Source organism: Rhinoderma darwinii, chromosome 8, assembly GCF_050947455.1.
Source record: "Rhinoderma darwinii isolate aRhiDar2 chromosome 8, aRhiDar2.hap1, whole genome shotgun sequence".
In the NCBI taxonomy this organism is placed as follows: domain Eukaryota; kingdom Metazoa; phylum Chordata; class Amphibia; order Anura; family Rhinodermatidae; genus Rhinoderma; species Rhinoderma darwinii.
Window position 1 is genome coordinate 6,918,485 of NC_134694.1, and position 25,022 is coordinate 6,943,506.

The 25,022-nt window shown below is 41.9% G+C and overlaps 1 protein-coding gene across 1 annotated transcript; it reads left to right on the forward strand.

The window, feature by feature from the left end:
- Positions 1 to 133: 133 nt before the first annotated feature.
- On the forward strand, positions 134 to 24,472 carry SLC31A1 (solute carrier family 31 member 1). The gene is made up of 5 exons (XM_075834805.1): positions 134 to 230; positions 21,181 to 21,326; positions 21,860 to 21,932; positions 22,929 to 23,097; positions 23,378 to 24,472. Exons 2-5 carry the CDS (start codon positions 21,219 to 21,221, stop codon positions 23,577 to 23,579), a joined length of 552 nt encoding a protein of 183 aa, XP_075690920.1. The 5' UTR covers positions 134 to 230; positions 21,181 to 21,218; the 3' UTR covers positions 23,580 to 24,472.
- Positions 24,473 to 25,022: the final 550 nt, after the last annotated feature.

Genomic DNA, 25,022 nt, shown 5'->3' on the forward strand with positions numbered 1-25,022 from the left:
CTCGCTGTGGTTAGCCAATGAGGGAGCTGCTTTGGTGGGTTGTAGAAGGTGATTGGCAGAATAGGGCGTAGCTATGTTGGTGATTTCATTGACGGAATCTAGTAAGCTCCGCCCAGCGCTACCGTCAGTGGGCGGGGTCTTTTCGTCGGATGTGTCAGAGTCGGCTGCGCTTGGCTAGTGGCTCTGGAAGTCGGAGGTGACAGCGGTCAGAGATCGGCCGTGGCAGCCAGGTGAGGGGACACTGGCATTGTGCGGGGTCTGGAGTTATTCGAGTTGTTAGACTTGCAATGAGTTGTGTGTAGTCGCAGATTGCTGTCAGGGGTCACTATATACCCGGGCCCCCCGTGTACGGCCGGCGCGATGTTCTGCATCTTATAGTAGTAGCGGTCAGCAATCTCCGGCACTCCAGCTCTTGTGAAACTACAATTCCCAGCATGCCCTTCCATCCTTTGGCTGGAATAATAAAGCCTTTGGATGTCAGGGCATGCTGGGAGTTGTAGTTTCACAAGAGCTGGAGTGCAGGAGATTGCGGACCCTTGTATAATAAATAGAGCAATGCTCTGCAGAGCTTCACAGGAGGGGGACTGCTCAAAAATATCAGGGTGTCGTTATTCTGGAACCCCAAGATTTAATGTTTGGGGAGCACCCAGTGCTAGTGTGGCCCAGTTTGGGGGGGCCGCATGTTTCAGGAGCCCCGTGTGGCATTATGCTGTTTAGGGGGTCCCCAATTTTTTATGGGTTCTCAAAGTGCCATTTTTGGGGTCCCCTGAGCAGTGACGGGCCATTGACGGGCTTCCCCAGATATCAGCTGGGTGTAGTAGTTCCAATAAGTTCAGGTGCCATTGTTGTCGCCCGTACTTTTACATGTCTTATTGTTATTAGTGCATAAACAACAACTTGGGGGCCCCAAAAACACATTGAGGGACCCCTATATATGTCTCCAGGTTTACTGCATGATATATTGTATCCTTACAATACATTGTAGCTCTTAGTGCAACCTGCGCTCCTTCATTATCTGCACACGACATTATAAACACGACCGCAACCAAATCTGACCTCCTCCATAGTAATATATAATATAACTGATAAGGGGCAAAGCCTGGTGGGAATAACGTGGATGGTTATGTGGACATTCTCCTCGGTTAAAGTGGATTTGTCACATTGGGCGTGCTCCTATCTGATGGCGGCACGTTCTAGAGCAGGAAGAGCCCAGTAGATTGATGATAACCGGAAAAGGTTTTATTTATTGCTCCAGACCTGCTCGCTCTGGGATGAGTCTAGGGGGTGGAGTCACTGAATGATTGACAGCTGGTTTTAATTCCCATTGTTTTCTCACCCTTTGGCTTACAGTGCGGTTGTAGTGAAATTAAAAAAATCACTTTGTTCTTGTGAGCGAGCGAGGAAATGAAAGGGAAGGTTTTATAGACATCTGAGCCCGCTGCTGCCCATGGCGTGCGGTTTTGTGTGACATAATGGCCGCCTGCCAGCGCTGCGAGTGCAGGTCATCTGATGATGATGATATCGCTGTGATTAGCAGCCTGTAGTTACACCTCTGTAGGGGTCGGATCAAGGTCTGTGGAGGCCCCTAAGCAAAATATGTGTGGGGGCCTTTACCCCAATTTTTTGGGAAGGAATGACATGTAGAGTAATAATAGTGCCATAAAGTGCCTGTGGGTATCGCCCGCTATATCACGGTTTTCCCAAGATATAAAAGATAACGGAGATATGACCACCCCGCTAATAAACCCATGTAATACTGCCATACAGTGCCTATGTATGTAGTGTCGTATAGAGAATATATAACAGTGCTATAGTGCCAATACTAGTAATAATACCATATAGTACCCATGTAATACTGCCATACAGTGCTTATATGTGTAGTGTCCTATAGAGAACAGATACCAGTGCTGTAGGGTCAATACCAGTAATAATACCATATGGTACCCATGTAATACCTCCATACAGTGCTTATACGTGTAGTGTCATATAGAGAACACATAAGATGCTGTAGTGCCAAAAAATTCCATCACCCAGTAAATGTCCCCTGAACCTGTAGTTCAGATTTGATAGGGCCTCGTGCCAGTGCTGTAATGTAAACACGTGCGGACGGTGCGGGATAACTATAGAGGGCACAGCAGCTGCACGTTATGTAGGTGCTGAGGGCCGTGTCTATTGGAGATTGTTCTGTATATACCACAGTGAATCCCGCCTGTATTGCCCCTGGGTGACCCTCTCCACAGTTCAGGACCTGCGATCACTGACACAATTGGATGTAAATCACTAAATGCACAGAAACACGAACAACACAGGAAGATTTGCATTCGATTATGATTCCAATGTATAACAGAACTCGAGGGGCATCACATGCAAATTTGTAGTCGGCGGTGGTTAGTGTTGGCATCGCATGGCATAGCAAACCTGCTTTATTGCCCTCCCATTGTGCCCACTACGTGGGTCAGACTGTGTATTTATGGTGGCTCTCCTGCCCAATGGGAGTTCGCGCGGCCAATCAGCAGCACTGAGAGAAGTCATGCGTCCTAATCGGGCTCCTTTAACATTACGGATGGGCCCCATAATGATCTCTGGAGGAATGTAGTGCCCCCTGGTGACAGGCATTTCCCAACCACCTAGAAATGAGCAAAGCAGTTTACCAGTACATACAATACAATCGGATAATCCGGGACCACTAAATAATACGTCTTATATTGCGGCCGCCATTTTTCCCTCCTGTACATATAACGCTCCGGAGACCTTGGCCGCACGCCTGAGGCGTATTCCCAGGATTAACCTGCTGACTATTGGGGTCACGCTGCCCCCTGTTGAGGGTTTGTCTGAGATTACTGGGTCAGCGGAGGGTTTTGACTTGCAGGTTTTTCGGTTTAGGTAGCAGAGCTGTCGCTTTTAACCCTTTCCTCTCTGCTACATCTATGAAATATGTTCTACATACCAATGTACAATCCCAAAAATCTGGCATGCGACAAAAATAGCCCCATGCCCGATTAACGGAATGGCGGGTCCAAACAATGGGTCTTCGGCCGTTTCCGAAGAGGACGGCAAAGCCGATCATGCACATGCCCGAGCGTTGATGCTTTGGCGCCAATGTTTGGAAGCTGGAACGTGCATTAGAGACCTCGCCAATGACTTCCGGAGCTGGTAAGATGGAGTCTGATGGTTCAGAATATCCGGTAATCGGGCGCCTCAGAATTTTTTATCGCAGATTGGCACATCTCCTCTTGCCGGGCAGTGTGTATCCAAGCCCACGTATTTGTACAGTGGATGGCGTGGACATTGTGCCCTGGCTGTTTTGCTTGGCTCTCACAGTATTTGTTGTTTAGTCGTTACGCCGGTCTGAAAGATTTCGTCATTTTACGGGCCGCGGACACAATCCATTCTGTCACCGCAAAACGAAATAGAAAAAAAATCTCCGCACATAATGAAAACCGGTGGCTAGGTGCCACACCGCGTCACGCAGCACAAAGGTCGCGAGTAATACTGGTGAACCTGGTCGTGTTAAGACGTGCCATGTCGACAGACGCGAAAAATCCAAATCTGTTCGGTTTTTTTGGTCGCAAATCGCCAGCGACTTTTCGAGCGCAGACTTCACTGTAAGTCGGATGCGAATCATTTGCGACATATCAGCTTTTTATTTTTTTTTCGCAACCAAATCGCACCCTAAATAATAGCCGACTAATCGCACGCTTATTTAACGCAGTCTTTGCTCCTGGAAAAGCTGGGTGGTGAGCAATATGTCTGCCGTTACACCCCGCAGTGGGGTTGTCATCCAGCTTTCCCAGACTCCTGAATAGCAGACGTTCCTATGATACATTCACCGCTTCCATATTGTAGCATAACTAGGCAACTTGCCATTCAGGAATATAGGAAAGCTGGGTGACAACCTCATTGGGAGCTATAACAGCGGCCATATTGGTTGTCACCCAACTTTCCCAGAAAAATGTATAACTATAGGAGGATGAGGACGACCGAAAAAGAGGAAATATCTTCACGTTCCTCGGTCCGCGTAAAATCTCGCCGGTATAACAAGTAGCAGCTATTTCCTCTCAAGTAAAAAAAAGTCATAAAGTTCGGTCAGTCATGTGATATCTGATCACATGACTGTCAGTCAGACCGCACAGCTTCGGAAGATCACGTTGTACTCGCTCTCCGTCCTGGGGGTAGGGGCTTCTCAGACAGAGAGATAAACCCCAGCTACTGTATTGCTGAAAATTTGCCTCTCAGGGATCTGGGAAAGCTGTGTGAGGGCTCTCGTGGAAACTGTCCTGGCGGCCATATTGGTTCTCACCCATCTTTTCCAGGGCTAGATACACTTACAACATGGCTATTGTGGGAAGACCCCTTTAAGACCCCCTTTAAGAAGCCTATTTGCACATCATTCTGTTTTGTAAAATGGAGCATACCATTGTGAAATCGTAGGGGGTTGTTTGCATGTTTATTTTGCACCTACTCTGTTTGCCTAAATTTCTTCAGAATCCTTCAGAAAACTCCCCCTTCTATCGCCACGTTGGACTTGGTAGGACCTTGTATTATAAGAGTGCACTCCCATTTATATTAATAGGACACATAAGGGACAGTCGCATCAAAGTTGCGTGGTGACGCATAGGCCGAGGCCGAGTTTAGGTGGTGTTTGATTCTGGTTTGTAGAAACTGTCCAGTTGCAAAATCCCTGGGCTCGAAGTCCATCCAGATCAAGTGATCCTCTCCCTGTGTCGTCCTGCCCTCAGTAAATATGTCAACATTTCCACTATAACCAAATCTGGGACTATTGTTTTACACTCCGACTCAGTGGTCACAAACAAGCAGAAGCCTCATTACCCGGATTAATCTGCAGCCTGGACCGGGAACTCGGCCGAACAATAGTGATTGTGTGTGGACCGTGCTACAAGTGAATGAGGACTCCGCCAACCAAAACAAATGCCTAAAATGAGAGTAACCCGTCACCCTAGTATCAACAACCCTGATTCAGTAATCCTGTCAAGTAGCTTACTCCAAAACTATTATAATACTGCCCCCTATAGGCAAGAATATAACTACTATAATACTGCCCCCTATATACAAGAATATAACCACTATAATACTGCCCCCTATATAGAAGAATATAACTACTATAATACTGCCCCTATATACAAGAATATAACTACTATAATACTGCTCCCTATATACAAGAATATAACTACTATAATACTGCCTCTATATACAAGAATATAACTACTATAATACTGCTACTACATACAAGAATATAACTACTATAATACTGCTCCCTATATACAAGAATATAACTACTATAATACTGCCCCCTATATACAAGAATATAACTACTATAATACTGCCCCTATATACAAGAATATAACTACTATAATACTGCCCCCTATATACAAGAATATAACTACTATAATACTGCCCCTATATACAAGAATATATCTACTATAATACTGCCCCCTATATACAAGAATATAACTACTATAATACTGCTCCTTTATACAAGAATATAACTGCTATAATACTGTTCCTATATACAAGAATATAACTACTATAATACTGCCCCTATATACAATAATATAACTACTATAATACTGCTCCTATATACAAGAATATAACCACTATAATACTGCCCCGTATATAGAAGAATATAACTACTATAATACTGCCCCTATATACAAGAATATAACTACTATAATACTGCCCCATATGTACAAGAATATAACTACTATAATACTGCCCCCTATATAGAAGAATATAACTACTATAATACTGCCCCTATATACAAGAATATAACTACTATAATACTGCCCCTATATACAAGAATATAACTACTATAATACTGCCCCTATATACAAGAATATAACTACTATAATACTGCCCCATATATACAAGAATATAACTACTATAATACTGCCCCCTATATAGAAGAATATAACTACTATAATACTGCCCCTATATACAAGAATATAACTACTATAATACTGCCCCTATATACAAGAATATAACTACTATAATACTGCCCCTATATACAAGAATATAACTCCTATAATACTGCTCCTATATACAAGAATATAACTACTATAATCCTGCCCACTATATACAAGAATATAACTACTATAATACTGCCCCCTATATACAAGAATATAACTATTATAATACTGCCCCCTATATACAAGAATATAACTACTATAATACTGCTCCCTTTATACAAGAATATAACTACTATAATACTGCCCCTATATACAAGAATATAACTACTATAATACTGCCCCTATATACAAGAATATAACTACTATAATACTGCCCCTATATACAAGAATATAACTACTATAATACTGCCCCCTATATACAGGAATATAACTACTATAATACTGCCCCCTATATACAGGAATATAACTACTATAATACTGCCCCCTATATACAAGAATATAACTACTATAATACTGCCCCCTATATACAAGAATATAACTACTATAATACTGCTCCCTATATACAAGAATATAACTACTATAATACTGCTCCCTATATACAAGAATATAACTACTATAATACTGCCCCTATATACAAGAATATAACTACTATAATACTGCCCCTATATACAAGAATATAACTACTATAATACTGCCCCTATATACAAGAATATAACTACTATAATACTGCCCCCTATATACAAGAATATAACTACTATAATACTGCTCCTATATACAAGAATATAACTTCTATTACACTGGCCCCTATACACAAGAATATAACTACTATAATACTGCCCCTATATACAAGAATATAACTACTATAATACTGCCCCCTATATACAAGAATATAACTACTATAATACTGCCCCCTATATACAAGAATATAACTACTATAATACTTCCCCCTATATACAAGAATATAACACGATAATACTGCCCCTATATACAAGAATATAACTACTATAATACTGCCCCCTATATACAGGAATATAACTACTATAATACTGCCCCCTATATACAGGAATATAACTACTATAATACTGCCCCCTATATACAATAATATAACTACTATAATACTGCCCCCTATATACAAGAATATAACTACTATAATACTGCCCCCTATATACAAGAATATAACTACTATAATACTGCTCCTATATACAAGAATATAACTACTATAATACTGCCCCCTATATACAAGAATATAACTACTATAATACTGCTCCCTATATACAAGAATATAACTACTATAATACTGCCCTAATATACAAGAATATAACTACTATAATACTGCCCCCTATATACAATAATATAACTACTATAATACTGCCCCCTATATACAAGAATATAACTACTATAATACTGCTCCTATATACAAGAATATAACTACTATAATACTGCCTCCTATATACAAGAATATAACTACTATATTCTTGTATATAGGGGGCAGTATTATAGTAGTTATATTCTTGTATATAGGAGGCAGTATTATAGTAGTTATATTCTTGTATATAGGAGCAGTATTATAGTAGTTATATTCTTGTATATAGGGGGCAGTATTATAGTAGTTATATTCTTGTATATAGGAGCAGTATTATAGTAGTTATATTCTTGTATATAGGGGGAAGTATTATAACTACTATAATACTGCTCCTATATACAAGAATATAACTACTATAATACTGCCCCCTATATACAAGAATATAACTACTATAATACTGCCCCTATATACAAGAATATAACTACTATAATACTGCCTCCTATGTACAAGAATATAACTACTATAATACTGCCCCCTATATACAAGAATATAACTACTATAATACTGCCCCCTATATACAAGACTATAACTACTATAATACTGCTCCTATATACAAGAATATAACTACTATAATACTGCCCCTATATACAAGAATATAACTACTATAATACTGCCCCTATATACAAGAATATAACTACTATAATACTGCCCCCTATATACAAGAATATAACTACTATAATACTGCCCCCTATATACAAGAATATAACCACTATAATACTGTCCCCTATATACAAGAATATAACTACTATAATACTGCCCCCTATATACAGGAATATAACTACTATAATACTGCTCCTATATACAAGTATATAACTACTATAATACTGCCCCCTATATACAAGAATATAACTACTATAATACTGCTCCTATATACAAGTATATAACTACTATAATACTGCCCCTATATACAAGAATATAACTACTATAATACTGCCCCCTATATACAAGAATATAACTACTATAATACTGCCCCCTATGTACAAGAATATAACTACTATAATACTGCTCCCTATATACAAGAATATACCTACTATAATACTGCCCCCTATATACAAGAATATAACTACTATAATACTGCTCCTATATACAATATAACTACTATAATACTGCCCCCTATATACAATATAACTACTATAATACTGCTCCTATATACAATAATATAACTACTATAATACTGCCCCCTATATACAAGAATATAACTACTATAATACTGCCCCTATATACAAGAATATAACTACTATAATACTGCTCCTATATACAATAATATAACTACTATAATACTGCCACCTATATACAAGAATATAACTACTATAATACTGCCCCTATATACAAGAATATAACTACTATAATACTGCTCCTATATACAATATAACTACTATAATACTGCCCCCTATATACAATATAACTACTATAATACTGCTCCTATATACAAGAATATAACTACTATAATACTGCTCCTATATACAATATAACTACTATAATACTGCCCCCTATATACAATATAACTACTATAATACTGCCCCCTATGTACAAGAATATAAGTACTATAGACATTTTGTGACCACATCGGATTATCTTGATTTGTGATGTACAGTGTTTCTCCTAGAAGACGGTTAGCCGGCGCCTGGTGTGATGTAATCACTGTTCTCCGTTGCTGGATCTGCTCCTGCTTAATCCTCCGTCTTGGCATCTGCGCTGGAGCTTGTCTTTATTGCTTCCCTCAGAGATCCTTTATTTTCTTGGTCCTTCTCCAAACCCTGATACAAGCCGTTTCCTAATTCTCCTGTATAGAGGAAGGGGCCATGTGTAACTGTTGGAGGGGCCCTGCGGCTCCACATGTGGGGACACACGGATCAGGGTTTCCTGTAATCGCTCGGTTTGGGACGGGTTCTGGAAAAACCCTGTGCCCGGATTGTAAAGGACGCCCGGTGATTACTGGCGTCATGTTCTTCCATTGGCAGCTTTTTCATTGACTCAGGAAGCGCAGAATGTCATTTACTGACATTTGTATTTTTTGATTGCTGTTTAATGTGTGATGAGAATTTCCTCCTAAAATAAAAAAATAAATATATAAATGACTGATTAAATATACGCTTTTAACATTCCCTTCAGCCGTTTCCAGGTCTAGGTGGCAATCACTACCCGCAGCTATGGCAGTGCCCTTGGGGGTAGTCACCCAGCTCTCCGCAGATCCTGGATGACTTTTGCGGTTACATCAGTTTATGGTTTCTAATTTTAGTTCCGCTTGGTTATCCGTTCTCTGATCGCCGTCCGGTTAATGATTAGTGGGGCGGCCATAATGTATGGTAGGGGCTCCGCTGACTTGACTTGTAGAGACTTTGAACATCCATAAAGCTGCTCTAATTGGGGGGAGGGTGATAATAGAGAGACGTGCGGCGCGTCCACCTAGCCAGGGAGGAAGATCATAAACCACATTGTACACTCTGTATCCAGTGGATTGCCTTTTTTTTATTTTTTATTATTATTATTTTAGATTTTTGGGTTTTATTTTTCTAATAAAAGGTTTATTTTATTTTTTCAAATTTTTTTTTTTTTTTTTTTTTAAATTTAGTTTTTGTATTACTTTTTATGTTTTCTTTAATTTATATATTGATTTTTTTTTGTCATTTTATTTGTTCTTATTATTAGGTTAAGGGTACACAATGACTTACCTCACATCGATCTATCTAGTTGATCTCCGGCAATATATGTTGCTCCTAGTCCTACGGTGAGGCTTGCTCATAACTATTGTCACCCTTTTTTTTTTTTTTTACATATTTTAAATTTATTTTTGATCATTTTTTTTATTATAAGAAATAACTTTGTGGTGCAAATGGATTTCAATAAAAATAACAGGCCAAAAATAGTAAAACCTAAAAGGTAAACCCTTTTACATGAGCCACTTATCGGGCAAACGGGGCAACGACCAGCCGATGAACGAGCTCGTTCATCGGCTGATTCTATCGTTTATGCAGCCAAAAATATTATCGTTATCGGCAGCACATCTGCAGACGTGATAGAAATGTATGAGGACGAGCGATCGGAGTAACGAGCGCTCGTCCCCATACCTAGGTCCTTGCGAAAGGAGCAAACAACTGTCGATCAACGAGATGTCTCGTTGATCGGCGCTGGTTAACACCGCTCACGTCGGGCCATGTAAGAGGACCCTAAGCATGTGTCTACTATTACCAAGTTTCTAACGTGAGGAGGTAGCATCCGTCCGGGAGGGGGCTGTGAGCTTGGAGACCCACTGATGGTTAGGACAAAGAAAGCGATGGCACTCTACTGATTTTCTTGACCATTGGCTCATGACTTGAAGATCTCCATATTTACGAGGTACATTGATGACATCTCCATTGAGTTTAATGGAGCAGTAATGGGTATGCCCATGACCAGGGTAGAATTGGATATTTGTGCAGAAATCTTGTATGTTGAAAAAAAACCCTGTGGTCGATGTTGGCCACATAAAATCTTCGGAAGGGCTCTTTGACTTATGAGTGATAATTCTCACCCAACCTTCAGATGGTAGTCAACAGGACCAGAGTAGGGCTGGTGGTGGACCCTGGGCAACAAATGTGGTAAGTCATGTACACCACCTCAACCCCGATCGGTGCTTCATATAGAAACGGTGGATGTATTTGGTCGTGGCCCGCTTCATTGAAGTCTATCAGTTCTAGACACAGCGGAGCATGCATGGCCACTTCTCCACTGCTTCTCTGCTGGATAGAACGAGTGGTCAGGGAGGCTGCGTGGTGGAGACCCCATGTGTCCTTCTTCTTTAAATCTAGCCCTGGTGGTGAAAAATGTACCCCCAAATATGACCTTTTCCATAGTCCCCTATAGTCATGCTGTACATTCAGACCCCCCCCCCCCCCCCACATTATAACACAGTGTGTCAAAGTGGAAGGTGTAAAACGTATATAATGCTGACGAGGAGGAAATATGTTTATCGTAGACAATTACTGATAACTACTGTATATTCTCCTGTACTTAAGTGTATACAATGTCTGTAAATATTCTACCCGCCCTATCTGTAAAATGTCAATGGCTTCTTCACCCCTCCTCAAGCGTCGCATTTACCCCAGATAGATAAGACTATGCCGCCCCTCGTGATGAATAGACTGGTGAGGACATTCCATAGGGCATCATAAACTGGGACTATAGACTTGTGTTATAGCTAAAGGACTCCATTGACCTGACTTAGAATATTTCCGTATTCTCTTAAAGGAAAGGTATCGTAAAAAATAATTGACGTTTCCTTGAAGGAACGACTATGCCGACTTTGTGTTTTACGTGAAAACAATAAAGCTACAATTGTTCAATAATGGAATTTTAGTTTTTTACATTTCAAACAAGTCACTCCAATATAATCTGACTGGGTGTCCTTTTTATTATTGAGGGTCCCTTTCCCAGGAACTCCTCCAAGGTCCTAATTCTAACAGGTCTTATTCGGTTTTGACCCAAAAAGTGCCAAATGGTCCCGGCTCCCAATGGGATTTGGTTGAATTAGGTCCACAATGAAGGGTCTGTCACCAGGCCCAATAGTTTCCCCAAAAGGGGGAAAGTATAACTAGTACAACCTAATTCTGCCCCCTTTTTTTTTTTTTCTTTTTTGGGTGTTTTTTTTTGTGGGTGATTCCAGATGTCCTTATAACGGAAATAATCTTATACCTTGGCTGTGTTTTTGACGTGCACCTGAAACCATCAAGGAAACAGCAATGAGGAATCTCGGTGTTCTGCCAGATAATTGTGGTGTTTGCATACACTTATTGGGTAGTGTGTACTTTTTGGGAACGTCTGAGCTGATTGTCGTGTGACAGAGCCCGATCCTTTCACGTATCAAGGAAGAACGGCAAAGCGGGAGGGTGAAAATCAGATACTTAAAGGGACGACATGCAGATACATTGGGGTGAATAGATACATCTATATACAGGGGGCCATTTTTGGGTGGATAAAATAAATTAGTGCTCATATTTACCCCCTCTCCGTCTTCTCTGTGCGCAGTCCGGCCTCCTACGATGATGTTGCAGGCCATGTGACCACTGCAGCCTGCGATTGGCTGCAGTGGTCACATGGGATAAAACGTCATCCCAGGAGGCCGGACTGCAGGAAGAAGGAGGGTGTTCTGGGTATGTTGTTTGTTTTTTTTTTGTTTTTTTTTTTCCCGTAGTTGCGATTTTTGCGGCGTAATCGCTGCGAATATGCAGCAAAAGTCGCAACACTTGGCTTTCTGTCGCAGGTTTTGCATCCCTATTGAATTCAATGGGGAAAACCCGCAACGGAAAATCAACAAAAACGCTGTATAAATTGACATTATATTCCGCACCGCAGGTCAATTTATTAACGTTTACGCTGCAGGGTTTTTCGTTTTTAATCAGAGATATCACCATCCCCCAACATTGAGAAAAACGCCGCCAAATACGCACCATTTTCTGCAGTCAAGACCGCAGGAAATGGTGCGTTTTTTCAGTAGCGGAAATCCTGCTAGTTTTAACGGAATTGCTGCAGCAATTCCGTTACGTCTGGACAAGCCCTAAATGCTGCGGAATTTCCGCACAGAATTCCGTTGCGGAAATCCCACAGAGTTTACGCTACATGGGAACCCGGCCTAAGACTGCGGCCGCTCGTTCGTCTACACTTGACTGGGTCAAAGATCAGATTTGGGCTCTATTTTTCCAGTCGTAGAGGAAGAAATCTGCCGCAGATTTCACTCTATATATCGGATAAACACGTAGCCGCGGCAAATCGGATCATTTGTAATTAAAAAATAAAAAAATTCGATCTCTTGTAGACTTTTTGAAGGGAAATATTTTTTGAAACTTTTTTTTTTTTAGAAACCAAAACGTTTGTGGGTATTACGTGTTTTTTTTTTGTTTTTTATTATTATCTACTACATAGCCACCATTTTTATTAGAAAAATTACATAAAAAATATCTAAAATTAAGATCAAATATATACTCCATATTTGACTGTCTGTGTGTGATTTGCATATTACTCTTTGTGTGTGTGTGTGTGTGTGTATGTATGTGTATATATATATATATATATATTACATTAGTACTGGTTTGTTGCCTTTAAAGAGTTAATAGACGTGCATGCTGTAGATATTCGTACACAGGGATGTGCCGGGGGCTGTATCGGTAGTCCAGGTTTTGGACGGATGATGTAAATGATGACACGGTCTCGTTACCAGGTAGGGGAGGTGTTCCCTGTGAATATCTAAGCCTCTGTGCTCGCTCTCCCTATATATCCCGTCACCCCAGGGACACCTCAGGAGATCTCCTCTAAGCCGGTGAGCACTGATTTTTTTGTTTCGGAATACTCCAGTTTCTCTTATTGTATTTTGTTTTTGGATTTAAAGGGGCAGTAATCTGGACAGGGTGCAAAGTCACTTTGTATGTCTTGGTATGATTGCAATGGCCATCCTACGCATCACTTGACACACTCCAAGGGAGCTGAGATTTGGGGAGCTGTTTGCGCGATCCTTACATTGTAGAATTAGCCGTCCTGGACCACTGGGAGTACGGAATGGGTAGCGTAGAGGGGGGGGGGGGGCGGGCTTTACTATTAATGTGTGTGTCTCTTTAAGAAAATCTCCAAAAGAGGATCTTTTCGAAAATTATTGAAGATGTATTTAAAGGGGATGGCCAATTTGGACAATCCTTTTCGGTAGAAGGGTCCGCCAAAAATAAGCTGATCACGTGATGTCCCCTTGCTCTGACCCCCACCGATCAGCTGTATTCTGGGGGGGGGGGGGGGACACAGCAGCAAGTGTTGTTATCCTGCAGCGCCACCAATGGGTAAATTAAGCATTACATTAAGGCCATTGAAATCAAATGGACTGTCTATGTAATGGCATGGATTTGACGGGTCCTCCAGAGGGGAGACACTCTTTGTAGCTGGTCTCTAATCTGGCTCATAGATGAGGCTCCTGACCAGGGGACCCCAGGTCCGTTTGGGGTTGTAGTCTTTCTATGCGGACACTCTGTACCTCCTACGTGGTGTACTCTATGAATTACTCCTGATAAGTGCTCAGCGTCCTTCCTCGTTAGATGGGCGATTATTATATTCTCACAGACGGAAATGTATTTTTAGCTTTCAGCTTTTGATCCCAGGAATGCCCGGGTTATGCAATTCTACCTGTCATCCGTGCTGCAACCCGGTAGAACCGGAACAGTAAAAGATCTACTGCCATTTTGTTTTGAGTCGAGACTAAGGTTAGTTTACCTACAAGCAGGGGAGCAGTTGCCCATAGCAACCAGTCAGAGCAGTGCTTTCATATTCAAAGCTGCTCTGGAGAAAATGAGAACTGAAATCTGATTGGTTACTATGGGCAGCATGTACACTTAGCAACCAATCAGATTACTGCTTTCATATTCAAAGCTGCTCTGGGAAAAATGAGAGCTGAACTCCTGGTTACTATGGGCAGGAATTACCTATAGCAACCAATCAGATCACTGCTGTTCTGGAAAAATGAGAGCTGAAATCTGATTGGTTACTAGAGCAACCCCTCCAGTTTCTGGCGAATTAGTTTTCGTATAGGAGACCTATGATGGTTTCTTCGTACCCTCCATGGGCACTAGTTCTATAGGGATAGTGCAGTATAGTACCAAAACTTCTAGTCCTGCTAGTGGTGTCCTTTGAGAGGAGGGGGTTCCATAGCAGAGGACAGTGCTTGCTGAAATACATTGGGAATCTTCTCTAGAGCTGCCCTTTAATGTTCGCGTGTTTGTAGCTGTGAACTATTGACACATGACGTCCTGGAGAGCGGTCGGTGACCGGATGCTATGAATGAGGATTGTGTATACTTTATCATAGGGGGGGCTGTTCAGTGTAAACACGCCATTATTCTGCCGCATACAGTAGGATGTTCCCAACCCAGGTGGAGACTTCAGACACGATTGTGTGACCCCACAGTAGACGCAGTGTCCCAAATATATAGGCGTGATGGTTGGAGAATTTTCAAAGGGAGGGGGGGGGGTGGAATACAAATACCGCTCCCCTGAAGGGGGCACTTGGCTGCAGCAATGTTTGGGTCGGTGATACGTGTCACCTCCACATGAATGTCAGGACACAAGGTTTCCCAGCAGAACATTGCCCAGATCATCACCCTGCCCCCGCCGGCTTGTCTTCTTCCCATAATGCATCCTGGTGCCATCTCTTCCCCAGGTAAACGTCGCACTCGGCCGTCCACATGATGTAAAATGTGATTCATCAGACCAGGCGCCTTCTTCCTGTCCCCATTGTAGGCACTTTCGGCGGTGGGCAGGGTCGGCATAGGCGCTCTGACCGGTCTGCAGCTACGCGGCACCATATACAGCAAGCTGCGATGCTCTACGTGTTCTGACACCTTTCTATCATCGCCAGCAGTACGTTTTTCTGCAATTTGTGCTATAGTAGCTCTTCTGTGGGATAGGACCGGACGGACTATCCCTCCCCCCCTCCCCACACGCAACGCCCATATTGCCGGTTGTCCTTTCTTGGAGCACTTTTGATAAAATACTAACCACGGTATACCGGGAACATCCCACTAGACCGGCCATTCTGGACATGCTCGGACCCAGTCATCTAGACGCCACAATTTGGTTCTTGTTGCAATCGCTCATATCCTTCACATCAACTTCAAGAACGGACTGTTCACTCGCTGCCTAATATACCCCGCCGCCTGTCCGGTGCCATTGTAACCAGATCATTATGGGGCATAAAGTATCCAAGAGAGAGCGAGGACCATATAAGCCGGGGGCAGGGAATTTAGGCTGAGCTCTAAGTGTATAAAATGACAGAGGTGAAGCCCCCCCAGCACTGTCATATGACCTGTATGCTCCGGTGAATTTCTTGTACGAATAAGTTTGTTTTGTATAGTGAAGAACAGGAAGAAGTCACAAATTGGACGTAATTTCACTAATTGGATGCATATTGCGTTTTGTCCAATCTAATGCGATTACCTGTAACATTTGTGATTCGTTAATCGTCGTCCTTACGTTTATCTCACTGCAGAGTACAAGCCCCGGGCGCCAACAGACCTTTCCCTGCGTCCAATATGTAATCAGGTTACAGAGATAAGATCCAAACTCTGCAGTCAGAGGCTGGTGACCCTCCGTGTACCAGTGACTCCACCAGCAGAATAGTGAGTGCAGCTCTGGAGTATAATACAGGATGTAACTCAGGATCAGTACAGGATAAGTAATGTAATGTACGTACACAGTGACTCCACCAGCAGAATAGTGAGTGCAGCTCTGGAGTATAATACAGGATGTAACTCAGGATCAGTACAGGATAAGTAATGTAATGTATGTACACAGTGACTCCACCAGCAGAATAGTGAGTGCAGCTCTGGAGTATAATACTGGATATAACTCAGGATCAGTACAGGATAAGTAATGTAATGTATGTACACAGTGACTCCACCAGCAGAATAGTGAGTGCAGCTCCGGAGTATAATACAGGATGTAACTCAGGATCAGTACAGGATAAGTAATGTAATGTATGTACACAGTGACTCCACCAGCAGAATAGTGAGTGCAGCTCTGGAGTATAATACAGGATGTAACTCAGTATCAGTACAGGATAAGTAATGTAATGTATGTACACAGTGACTCCACCAGCAGAATAGTGAGTGCAGCTCCGGAGTATAATACAGGATATAACTCAGTATCAGTACAGGATAAGTAATGTAATGTATGTATACAGTGACTCCACCAGCAGAATAGTGAGTGCAGCTCTGGAGTATAATACAGGATATAACTCAGGATCAGTACAGGATAAGTAATGTAATGTATGTACACAGTGACTCCACCAGCAGAATAGTGAGTGCAGCTCTGGAGTATAATACAGGATGTAACTCAGGATCAGTACAGGATAAGTAATGTAATGTATGTACACAGTGACTCCACCAGCAGAATAGTGAGTGCAGCTCCGGAGTATAATACAGGATATAACTCAGTATCAGTACAGGATAAGTAATGTAATGTATGTATACAGTGACTCCACCAGCAGAATAGTGAGTGCAGCTCCGGAGTATAATACAGGATGTAACTCAGGATCAGTACAGGATAAGTAATGTAATGTATGTACACAGTGACTCCACCAGCAGAATAGTGAGTGCAGCTCCGGAGTATAATACAGGATATAACTCAGTATCAGTACAGGATAAGTAATGTAATGTATGTATACAGTGACTCCACCAGCAGAATAGTGAGTGCAGCTCCGGAGTATAATACAGGATGTAACTCAGGATCAGTACAGGATAAGTAATGTAATGTATGTACACAGTGACTCCACCAGCAGAATAGTGAGTGCAGCTCCGGAGTATAATACAGGATGTAACTCAGGATCAGTACAGGATAAGTAATGTAATGTATGTACACAGTGACTGCACCAGCAGAATAGTGAGTGCAGCTCTGGAGTATAATACAGGATGTAACTCAGGATCAGTACAGGATTAGTAATGTAATGTATGTACACAGTGACTCCACCAGCAGAATAGTGAGTGCAGCTCTGAAGTATAATACAGGATATAACTCAGGATCAGTACAGGATAAGTAATGTAATGTATGTACACAGTGACTCCACCAGCAGAATAGTGAGTGCAGCTCTGGAGTATAATACAGGATGTAACTCAGGATCAGTACAGGATAAAGTATGTACACAGTGACTCCACCAGCAGAATAGTGAGTGCAGCTCTGGAGTATAATACAGGATATAACTCAGGATCAGTACAGGATAAGTAAAGTAATGTATGTACACAGTGACTCCACCAGCAGAATAGTGAGTGCAGCTCTGGAGTATAATACAGGATGTAACTCAGGATCAGTACAGGATAATTAAAGTATGTACACAGTGACTCCACCAGCAGAATAGTGAGTGCAGCTCTGGAGTATAATACAGGATATAACTCCGGATCAGTACAGGATAAGTAATGTAATGTATGTACACAGTGACTCCACCAGCAGAATAGTGAGTGCAGCTCCGGAGTATAATACAGGATATAACTCAGTATCAGTACAGGATAAGTAATGTAATGTATGTATACAGTGACTCCACCAGCAGAATAGTGAGTGCAGCTCTGGAGTATAATACAGGATATAACTCAGGATCAGTACAGGATAAGTAATGTAATGTATGTACACAGTGACTCCACCAGCAGAATAGTGAGTGCAGCTCTGGAGTATAATACAGGATGTAACTCAGGATCAGTACAGGATAAGTAATGTAATGTATGTACACAGTGACTCCACCAGCAGAATAGTGAGTGCAGCTCCGGAGTATAATACAGGATATAACTCAGTATCAGTACAGGATAAGTAATGTAATGTATGTATACAGTGACTCCACCAGCAGAATAGTGAGTGCAGCTCCGGAGTATAATACAGGATGTAACTCAGGATCAGTACAGGATAAGTAATGTAATGTATGTACACAGTGACTCCACCAGCAGAATAGTGAGTGCAGCTCCGGAGTATAATACAGGATATAACTCAGTATCAGTACAGGATAAGTAATGTAATGTATGTATACAGTGACTCCACCAGCAGAATAGTGAGTGCAGCGCCGGAGTATAATACAGGATGTAACTCAGGATCAGTACAGGATAAGTAATGTAATGTATGTACACAGTGACTCCACCAGCAGAATAGTGAGTGCAGCTCCGGAGTATAATACAGGATGTAACTCAGGATCAGTACAGGATAAGTAATGTAATGTATGTACACAGTGACTGCACCAGCAGAATAGTGAGTGCAGCTCTGGAGTATAATACAGGATGTAACTCAGGATCAGTACAGGATTAGTAATGTAATGTATGTACACAGTGACTCCACCAGCAGAATAGTGAGTGCAGCTCTGAAGTATAATACAGGATATAACTCAGGATCAGTACAGGATAAGTAATGTAATGTATGTACACAGTGACTCCACCAGCAGAATAGTGAGTGCAGCTCTGGAGTATAATACAGGATGTAACTCAGGATCAGTACAGGATAAAGTATGTACACAGTGACTCCACCAGCAGAATAGTGAGTGCAGCTCTGGAGTATAATACAGGATATAACTCAGGATCAGTACAGGATAAGTAAAGTAATGTATGTACACAGTGACTCCACCAGCAGAATAGTGAGTGCAGCTCTGGAGTATAATACAGGATGTAACTCAGGATCAGTACAGGATAATTAAAGTATGTACACAGTGACTCCACCAGCAGAATAGTGAGTGCAGCTCTGGAGTATAATACAGGATATAACTCCGGATCAGTACAGGATAAGTAATGTAATGTATGTACACAGTGACTCCACCAGCAGAATAGTGAGTGCAGCTCTGGAGTATAATACAGGATGTAACTCAGGATCAGTGCAGGATAAGTAATGTAATGTATGTACACAGTGACCCCACCAGCAGAATAGTGAGTGCTGCTCTGGAGTATAATACAGGATATAACTCTGGATCAGTACAGGATAAGAAATGTATGTATACAGTGATTCCACCAGCAGAATAGTGAGTGCAGCTCTGGAGTATAATACAGGATGTAACTCAGGATCAGTACAGGATAAGTAATGTAATGTATGTACACAGTGACCCCACCAGCAGAATAGTGAGTGCAGCTCTGGAGTATAATACAGGATGTAACTCAGGATCAGTACAGGATAAGTAATGTATGTACACAGTGACTCCCCCAGCAGAATAGTGAGTGCCGCTCTGGAGTATAATACAGGATATAACTCAGGATCAGTACAGGATAAGTAATGTAATGTATGTACACAGTGACTCCACCAGCAGAATAGTGAGTGCAGCTCCAGAGTATAATACAGGATGTAACTCAGGATCAGTACAGGATAAGTAATGTAATGTATGTACACAGTGACTGCACCAGCAGAATAGTGAGTGCAGCTCTGGAGTATAATACAGGTTATAACTCAGGATCAGTACAGGATAAGTAATGTAATGTATGTACACAGTGACTCCACCAGCAGAATAGTGAGTGCAGCTCTGGAGTATAATACAGGATGTAACTCAGGATCAGTACAGGATAAGTAATGTAATGTATGTACACAGTGACTCCACCAGCAGAATAGTGAGTGCAGCTCTGGAGTATAATACAGGTTATAACTCAGGATCAGTACAGGATAAGTAATGTAATGTATGTACACAGTGACTCCACCAGCAGAATAGTGAGTGCAGCTCTGGAGTATAATACAGGATGTAACTCAGGATCAGTACAGGATAAGTAATGTAATGTATGTACACAGTGACTCCACCAGCAGAATAGTGAGTGCAGCTCTGGAGTATAATACAGGATGTAACTCAGGATCAGTACAAGATAAGTAATGTATGTACACAATGATCCACTTTTCATGTAGATGATCTCGCTATACGTGCTGTAAATGCTGCTCGCAGGTGGACGTACTCTTTTTAGAATGAACATTACTATAATAAATATTCCAGCATGATGATGTCGGAGGCTTTGAGGAATATGAACCCTTTTTGTTTTGTGCAAGAAGCAGAAACTAATGAGTATTTGATCGTCCGTTGGGAAGTTTTCTGATGCCACAGACAAGTTGTCTTCACTTTTTAGATATCAACCCATCAGCTTCAACGATCTAATCTTTATTTGGTGCCATTAAAAGGCAAACACAGAAGCCAGAGCCGTCCCCGGGGCCGCTGTCTGGACTTTCTAATAAGACTGAACTAGTTTTCTATCCTTGTGGAGGCCTAGCCTAGTCCTTTACATTTAATTGAATGGGGGGGGGGGGGGCGGGGGGCTGGATGAAGGTGTGGAATATGACACCCAAGACCCAATGGTAGATTCTGGATTTTTCGGTTATTGAATGGGAGAAGGGAAGCGACGGCTTTATCTGTATTTGTTATTGTTTCTAAATTTTTCTTTTTCTTCTTTAGGGTTGACAGGGGAATAGCTGTTTTCGAAGGATTACAAAATGTCCCACGGCCAACATATGACCACGTCTGATCCCCATGCTGGTCATCATCATCCGACCACAGCTGGGCACGACCATGGTGGAGGTGGAGGTGGCATGCATATGATGGTGGGTAAAAAATCTACAAGAAAAATTGGTCCGTTCACCACTCTTTCGAAGTAAGGACGCCACATGCCATGATAATTCGGTGCACGGGCAAGAGAGCTACGTAGGTAGAAATCCAAAGGAAAAAAATGTGGAGGTCCAGCACACGATATGATGTGAAAAACGCGTAGGCATTCTCTCCCAGGATTTTTTAATTTCTTGTTTTGATTTAAATGAACAGTTTTGTCTTTTTCACATCATATCGTATGCTGGACCTCTAAATTTGTTTCATATGATGGGGAGTACCAGTTTTGGATGAGAGTCGGTCGATATGGAGATTACCGGGGTCAAGAAAGTCTGTAGCGCCACATAGAAGAGGGAAGCTGCTTGGGGGGCGGTCAAGCGATTCAGGAGCCTAGGAAAGCGGAATCCGGAAAAAAGAGGCGTCTCAGGGGCTTCTGTCTCCTGGGGGGGTTTTATGGCTGGAGGACGGATCGGGAAGTGATTGTAGATGCAGTGATCACCGCTGACCGTCTTCTCTTTATTTTCCTGCTTAGCCCATGGTGTTTTACTTTGGATATGAGAACGTGGAGCTTCTGTTCTCGGGGCTGGTCATCAATACGCCGGGAGGTCAGTATGTGTACGATCATTGGCACCGCACGTCCCCCATTATAGTGGACAACGCGGCAAACCTTCTTCTAAGGGCCCGTACCCGCAACGAAACCAAAACAACCTGTGTGGTCTGACCCTAAAGATGTATCTTACTCCACCCCTACTGACCCCTCTTCTCCACAACTTAGACTGTATGGGAGAGTAGCACGTGATTACAGGATCAGACTACGCTGGGTTTATTTGTAGTCTGTTACCATGGAGACACACAGATCTGCATAGGCGCAGTAGATACAAAACAGTAAAGGATTTTTAAATAAGACTGCTTTACTGTTTATTAGACGTGGTGTTGTTACTCTGGGTCGTTAGACCCGCGGTTGGGCTGGGACTTTCTGCTGTAATACAGGCACTAAAATGCAGCCACGTTACGGCCGTCTGAATGTGACCCTAAGCAAAGTGAATGCAGCCATTTAGAAACACATGGGTTAAATGTTAGTTGGCCCACTACATGAAAGTCTTGGCTCGTCACATTGAATTGAGGAAGACTACAGTCAACATCTCTTTAGCCTGGAAAGGCTGATAACAGAAAACAATGCATTGCTTTCCATTGCACAGCAAAGGGAAAGAAGATCGAATTGAGAGGGCGTCTCATAGAATGAAGGTTTTCTTTTTAAATGCCTCCAGCCCCACATTTTGGGTTCAGATTCTTCACTATTTTAATTATATAATAGTTAAATAAACATTGGTTGCAAAAGTTTACACACCCAAACAGCACAAATCTCTCCTGTGTATGTGATAGTCTGCTACAGTGTGTCAGTGCAGGTAAAATGTATGCGCCTAGAGCTGAACCCCTTCAACACATCTGTGAGGGGTCACATGACCCCTTCCGTTTCTGAAAATGAGGGATGGGCGGAGCTTACCTCCCTTTGCGGTGCCATTTAGGAGATGCTTTTGCAGCAATTAGGACGCTTTATGATATTTGTTCTCATACTAGTCTTTTGTGACTCCATGGTTTAGAAATGGCCGGTGCCTTCGTAGCCGTGTTTCTGCTCGCAATGTTGTACGAGGGGCTGAAGATTGCACGAGAATCCCTGCTCCGGAAGTCACAAGTCAGTATCCGTTATAACTCCATGCCAGTACCAGGACCCAACGGCACCACCTTGATGGAGACTCACAAGACTGTAGGGTAAGCCGTGGGTTTGGGCTATTGGGTAAAAAATACATTTAATAAAAATAAAGTGGGTACTTTCATAGGACACCCCTCTAAAATCAACCCCTCCATTGCAGTAGTCAGCACTGGAGGATTGTAGCATCACACACTGCAAACAATAGGGGTGATAATAATCTGCAGCTGCATCCCCCTCCTGCCCACTGTCCGATTTAGACGTGAGACCTTTAATAGAAAAATGGGGACACCCCCTTTAAATTATGATTGTTTTCATTTTTTTTATATCTTCTCCCCCCAGACAACAGATGGTTAGCCTCCCCCACGTTTTCCAGACATTTCTGCATATCCTCCAAGTGGTGGTCAGCTACTTCCTCATGTTAATATTCATGAGCTACAACGCCTACCTGTGCATCGCGGTGGCGGCTGGAGCCGGTACTGGTTACTTCCTCTTCAGCTGGAAGAAGGCGGTGGTGGTCGACATAACCGAACATTGCCATTAATGAAGAACCACCCCCTAAGGGTTAGGGTAACGGGACATTTGGTGACGCCGACAAAGAGCTCATCCCGCCTCTCCCATAGAGACGATGAGCGACCAATAATACAAACTCCTCCGATGCCTTTTTTTTAATATCACATCCGTGTTTCACGTCACGCCGATGTCTTGATAGTTGAGGATTTCTTGACTAAGCCTTCGCCAGCAATAGATTTTTTTTTTTATGGAGTGTTCCTTTAAGAACACCGTAACATCATGTCTGTTCCTGTGACCGAGACACTTGGACTATTCAATCATCACAGCCCATAACCAGTAGGGGGCCCCATTAGCTTATGTCAAGCCTTAAATTCTAGCTGACGGTAGACATGGTGACGTCTTATTGGACAAGACCGGAAACCTCCGTAAACTCCTCAAGACATCGCCTGAATCCTTATACAATCAGTGCCGTTCTCTCCCAATTTTGGTTCATCTCATCTCTATGAAAATTGCATTTTGATTCCTATTATACGTAATTAGAAAATTTTCAGTAATTGGGCTCACCGCCTATGCGGATACAGTTCAATCATGGTTCACATTGGCACGCAAGCTCCTCCCCTGCGTAGTCCAGCCCCCGAGGAGCAGTCCAAAGTCTCCAATGACACGTTTTGACAATTAGTTGCAGTATTGATAATAGAATCATGATAGAATGAAGTTGTCAGGTAGATGACATTTAATATAGAGCGCAAAAATCTCTATTTTTTTTGGAAGTTTAACCTTTTTTTTTTTTTATTTTAAAATCTTTTGTTTTATGTACTTTTTTAGCAAAGAAAAAATTGCATGTATGATTTTATTTTGTTTTCCTATAGTTGAAATTTCAAAAACAAAATATTCAATTCTTTTAATAAAATATTAGTGACAATTTTGCAAATTTGTGTTTTTCAAAATTTCATTTTTTCCAAGTTGGATGCAAGTGACATCTTGTGGTAGATAAGGGTATTGCAACAAGGGGCGGTTATTCTGCCCCCAGTCCTGATTTGGGATGATTACTTGGCCATATTTATTAGTGTTATTTATTTTATTTTTCAGAGCAGGGTGGCGGTAGCGTATGACAAATAAATATTTTAAGTACAGACCATGTATACATCCATGTAAACAAGTCTGAATTTTGGGACTCCGTGTTGGGGTTTTCGGTGGATGTGTCGCATTTAACAGGTATGGTTGAAAACATGTACATTTTCATCCAGATGCCATGAGACCTATAGAAAATTGTCCTATTGTAAAATTGTAAGCATTTTTTTTATTAATAAAGCTGTGTCGTCAAAACAAATTGACTGCCAGCAGTGTAAAGAATGGCGGTTTTCACCAAGTATCGAATACCAGTCATTCTGTGACGCACTTTTGTTAAACAACCAATCAAATGCGTAAGAGAATCTCCTATCTTCAGCTATATTCTATATTTGTCACAATGTGG

Bases quoted from the DNA above. Each gene is read 5' to 3' on its own strand.
- SLC31A1 (XM_075834805.1), top strand. From the start codon at position 21,219: ATGTCCCACGGCCAACATATGACCACGTCTGATCCCCATGCTGGTCAT. The intron at 21,327-21,859 runs GTGGGTAAAAAA...TTTCCTGCTTAG, and splicing joins GAGGTGGCATGCATATGATG to CCCATGGTGTTTTACTTTGG. The intron at 21,933-22,928 runs GTCAGTATGTGT...TCCATGGTTTAG, and splicing joins GGTCATCAATACGCCGGGAG to AAATGGCCGGTGCCTTCGTA.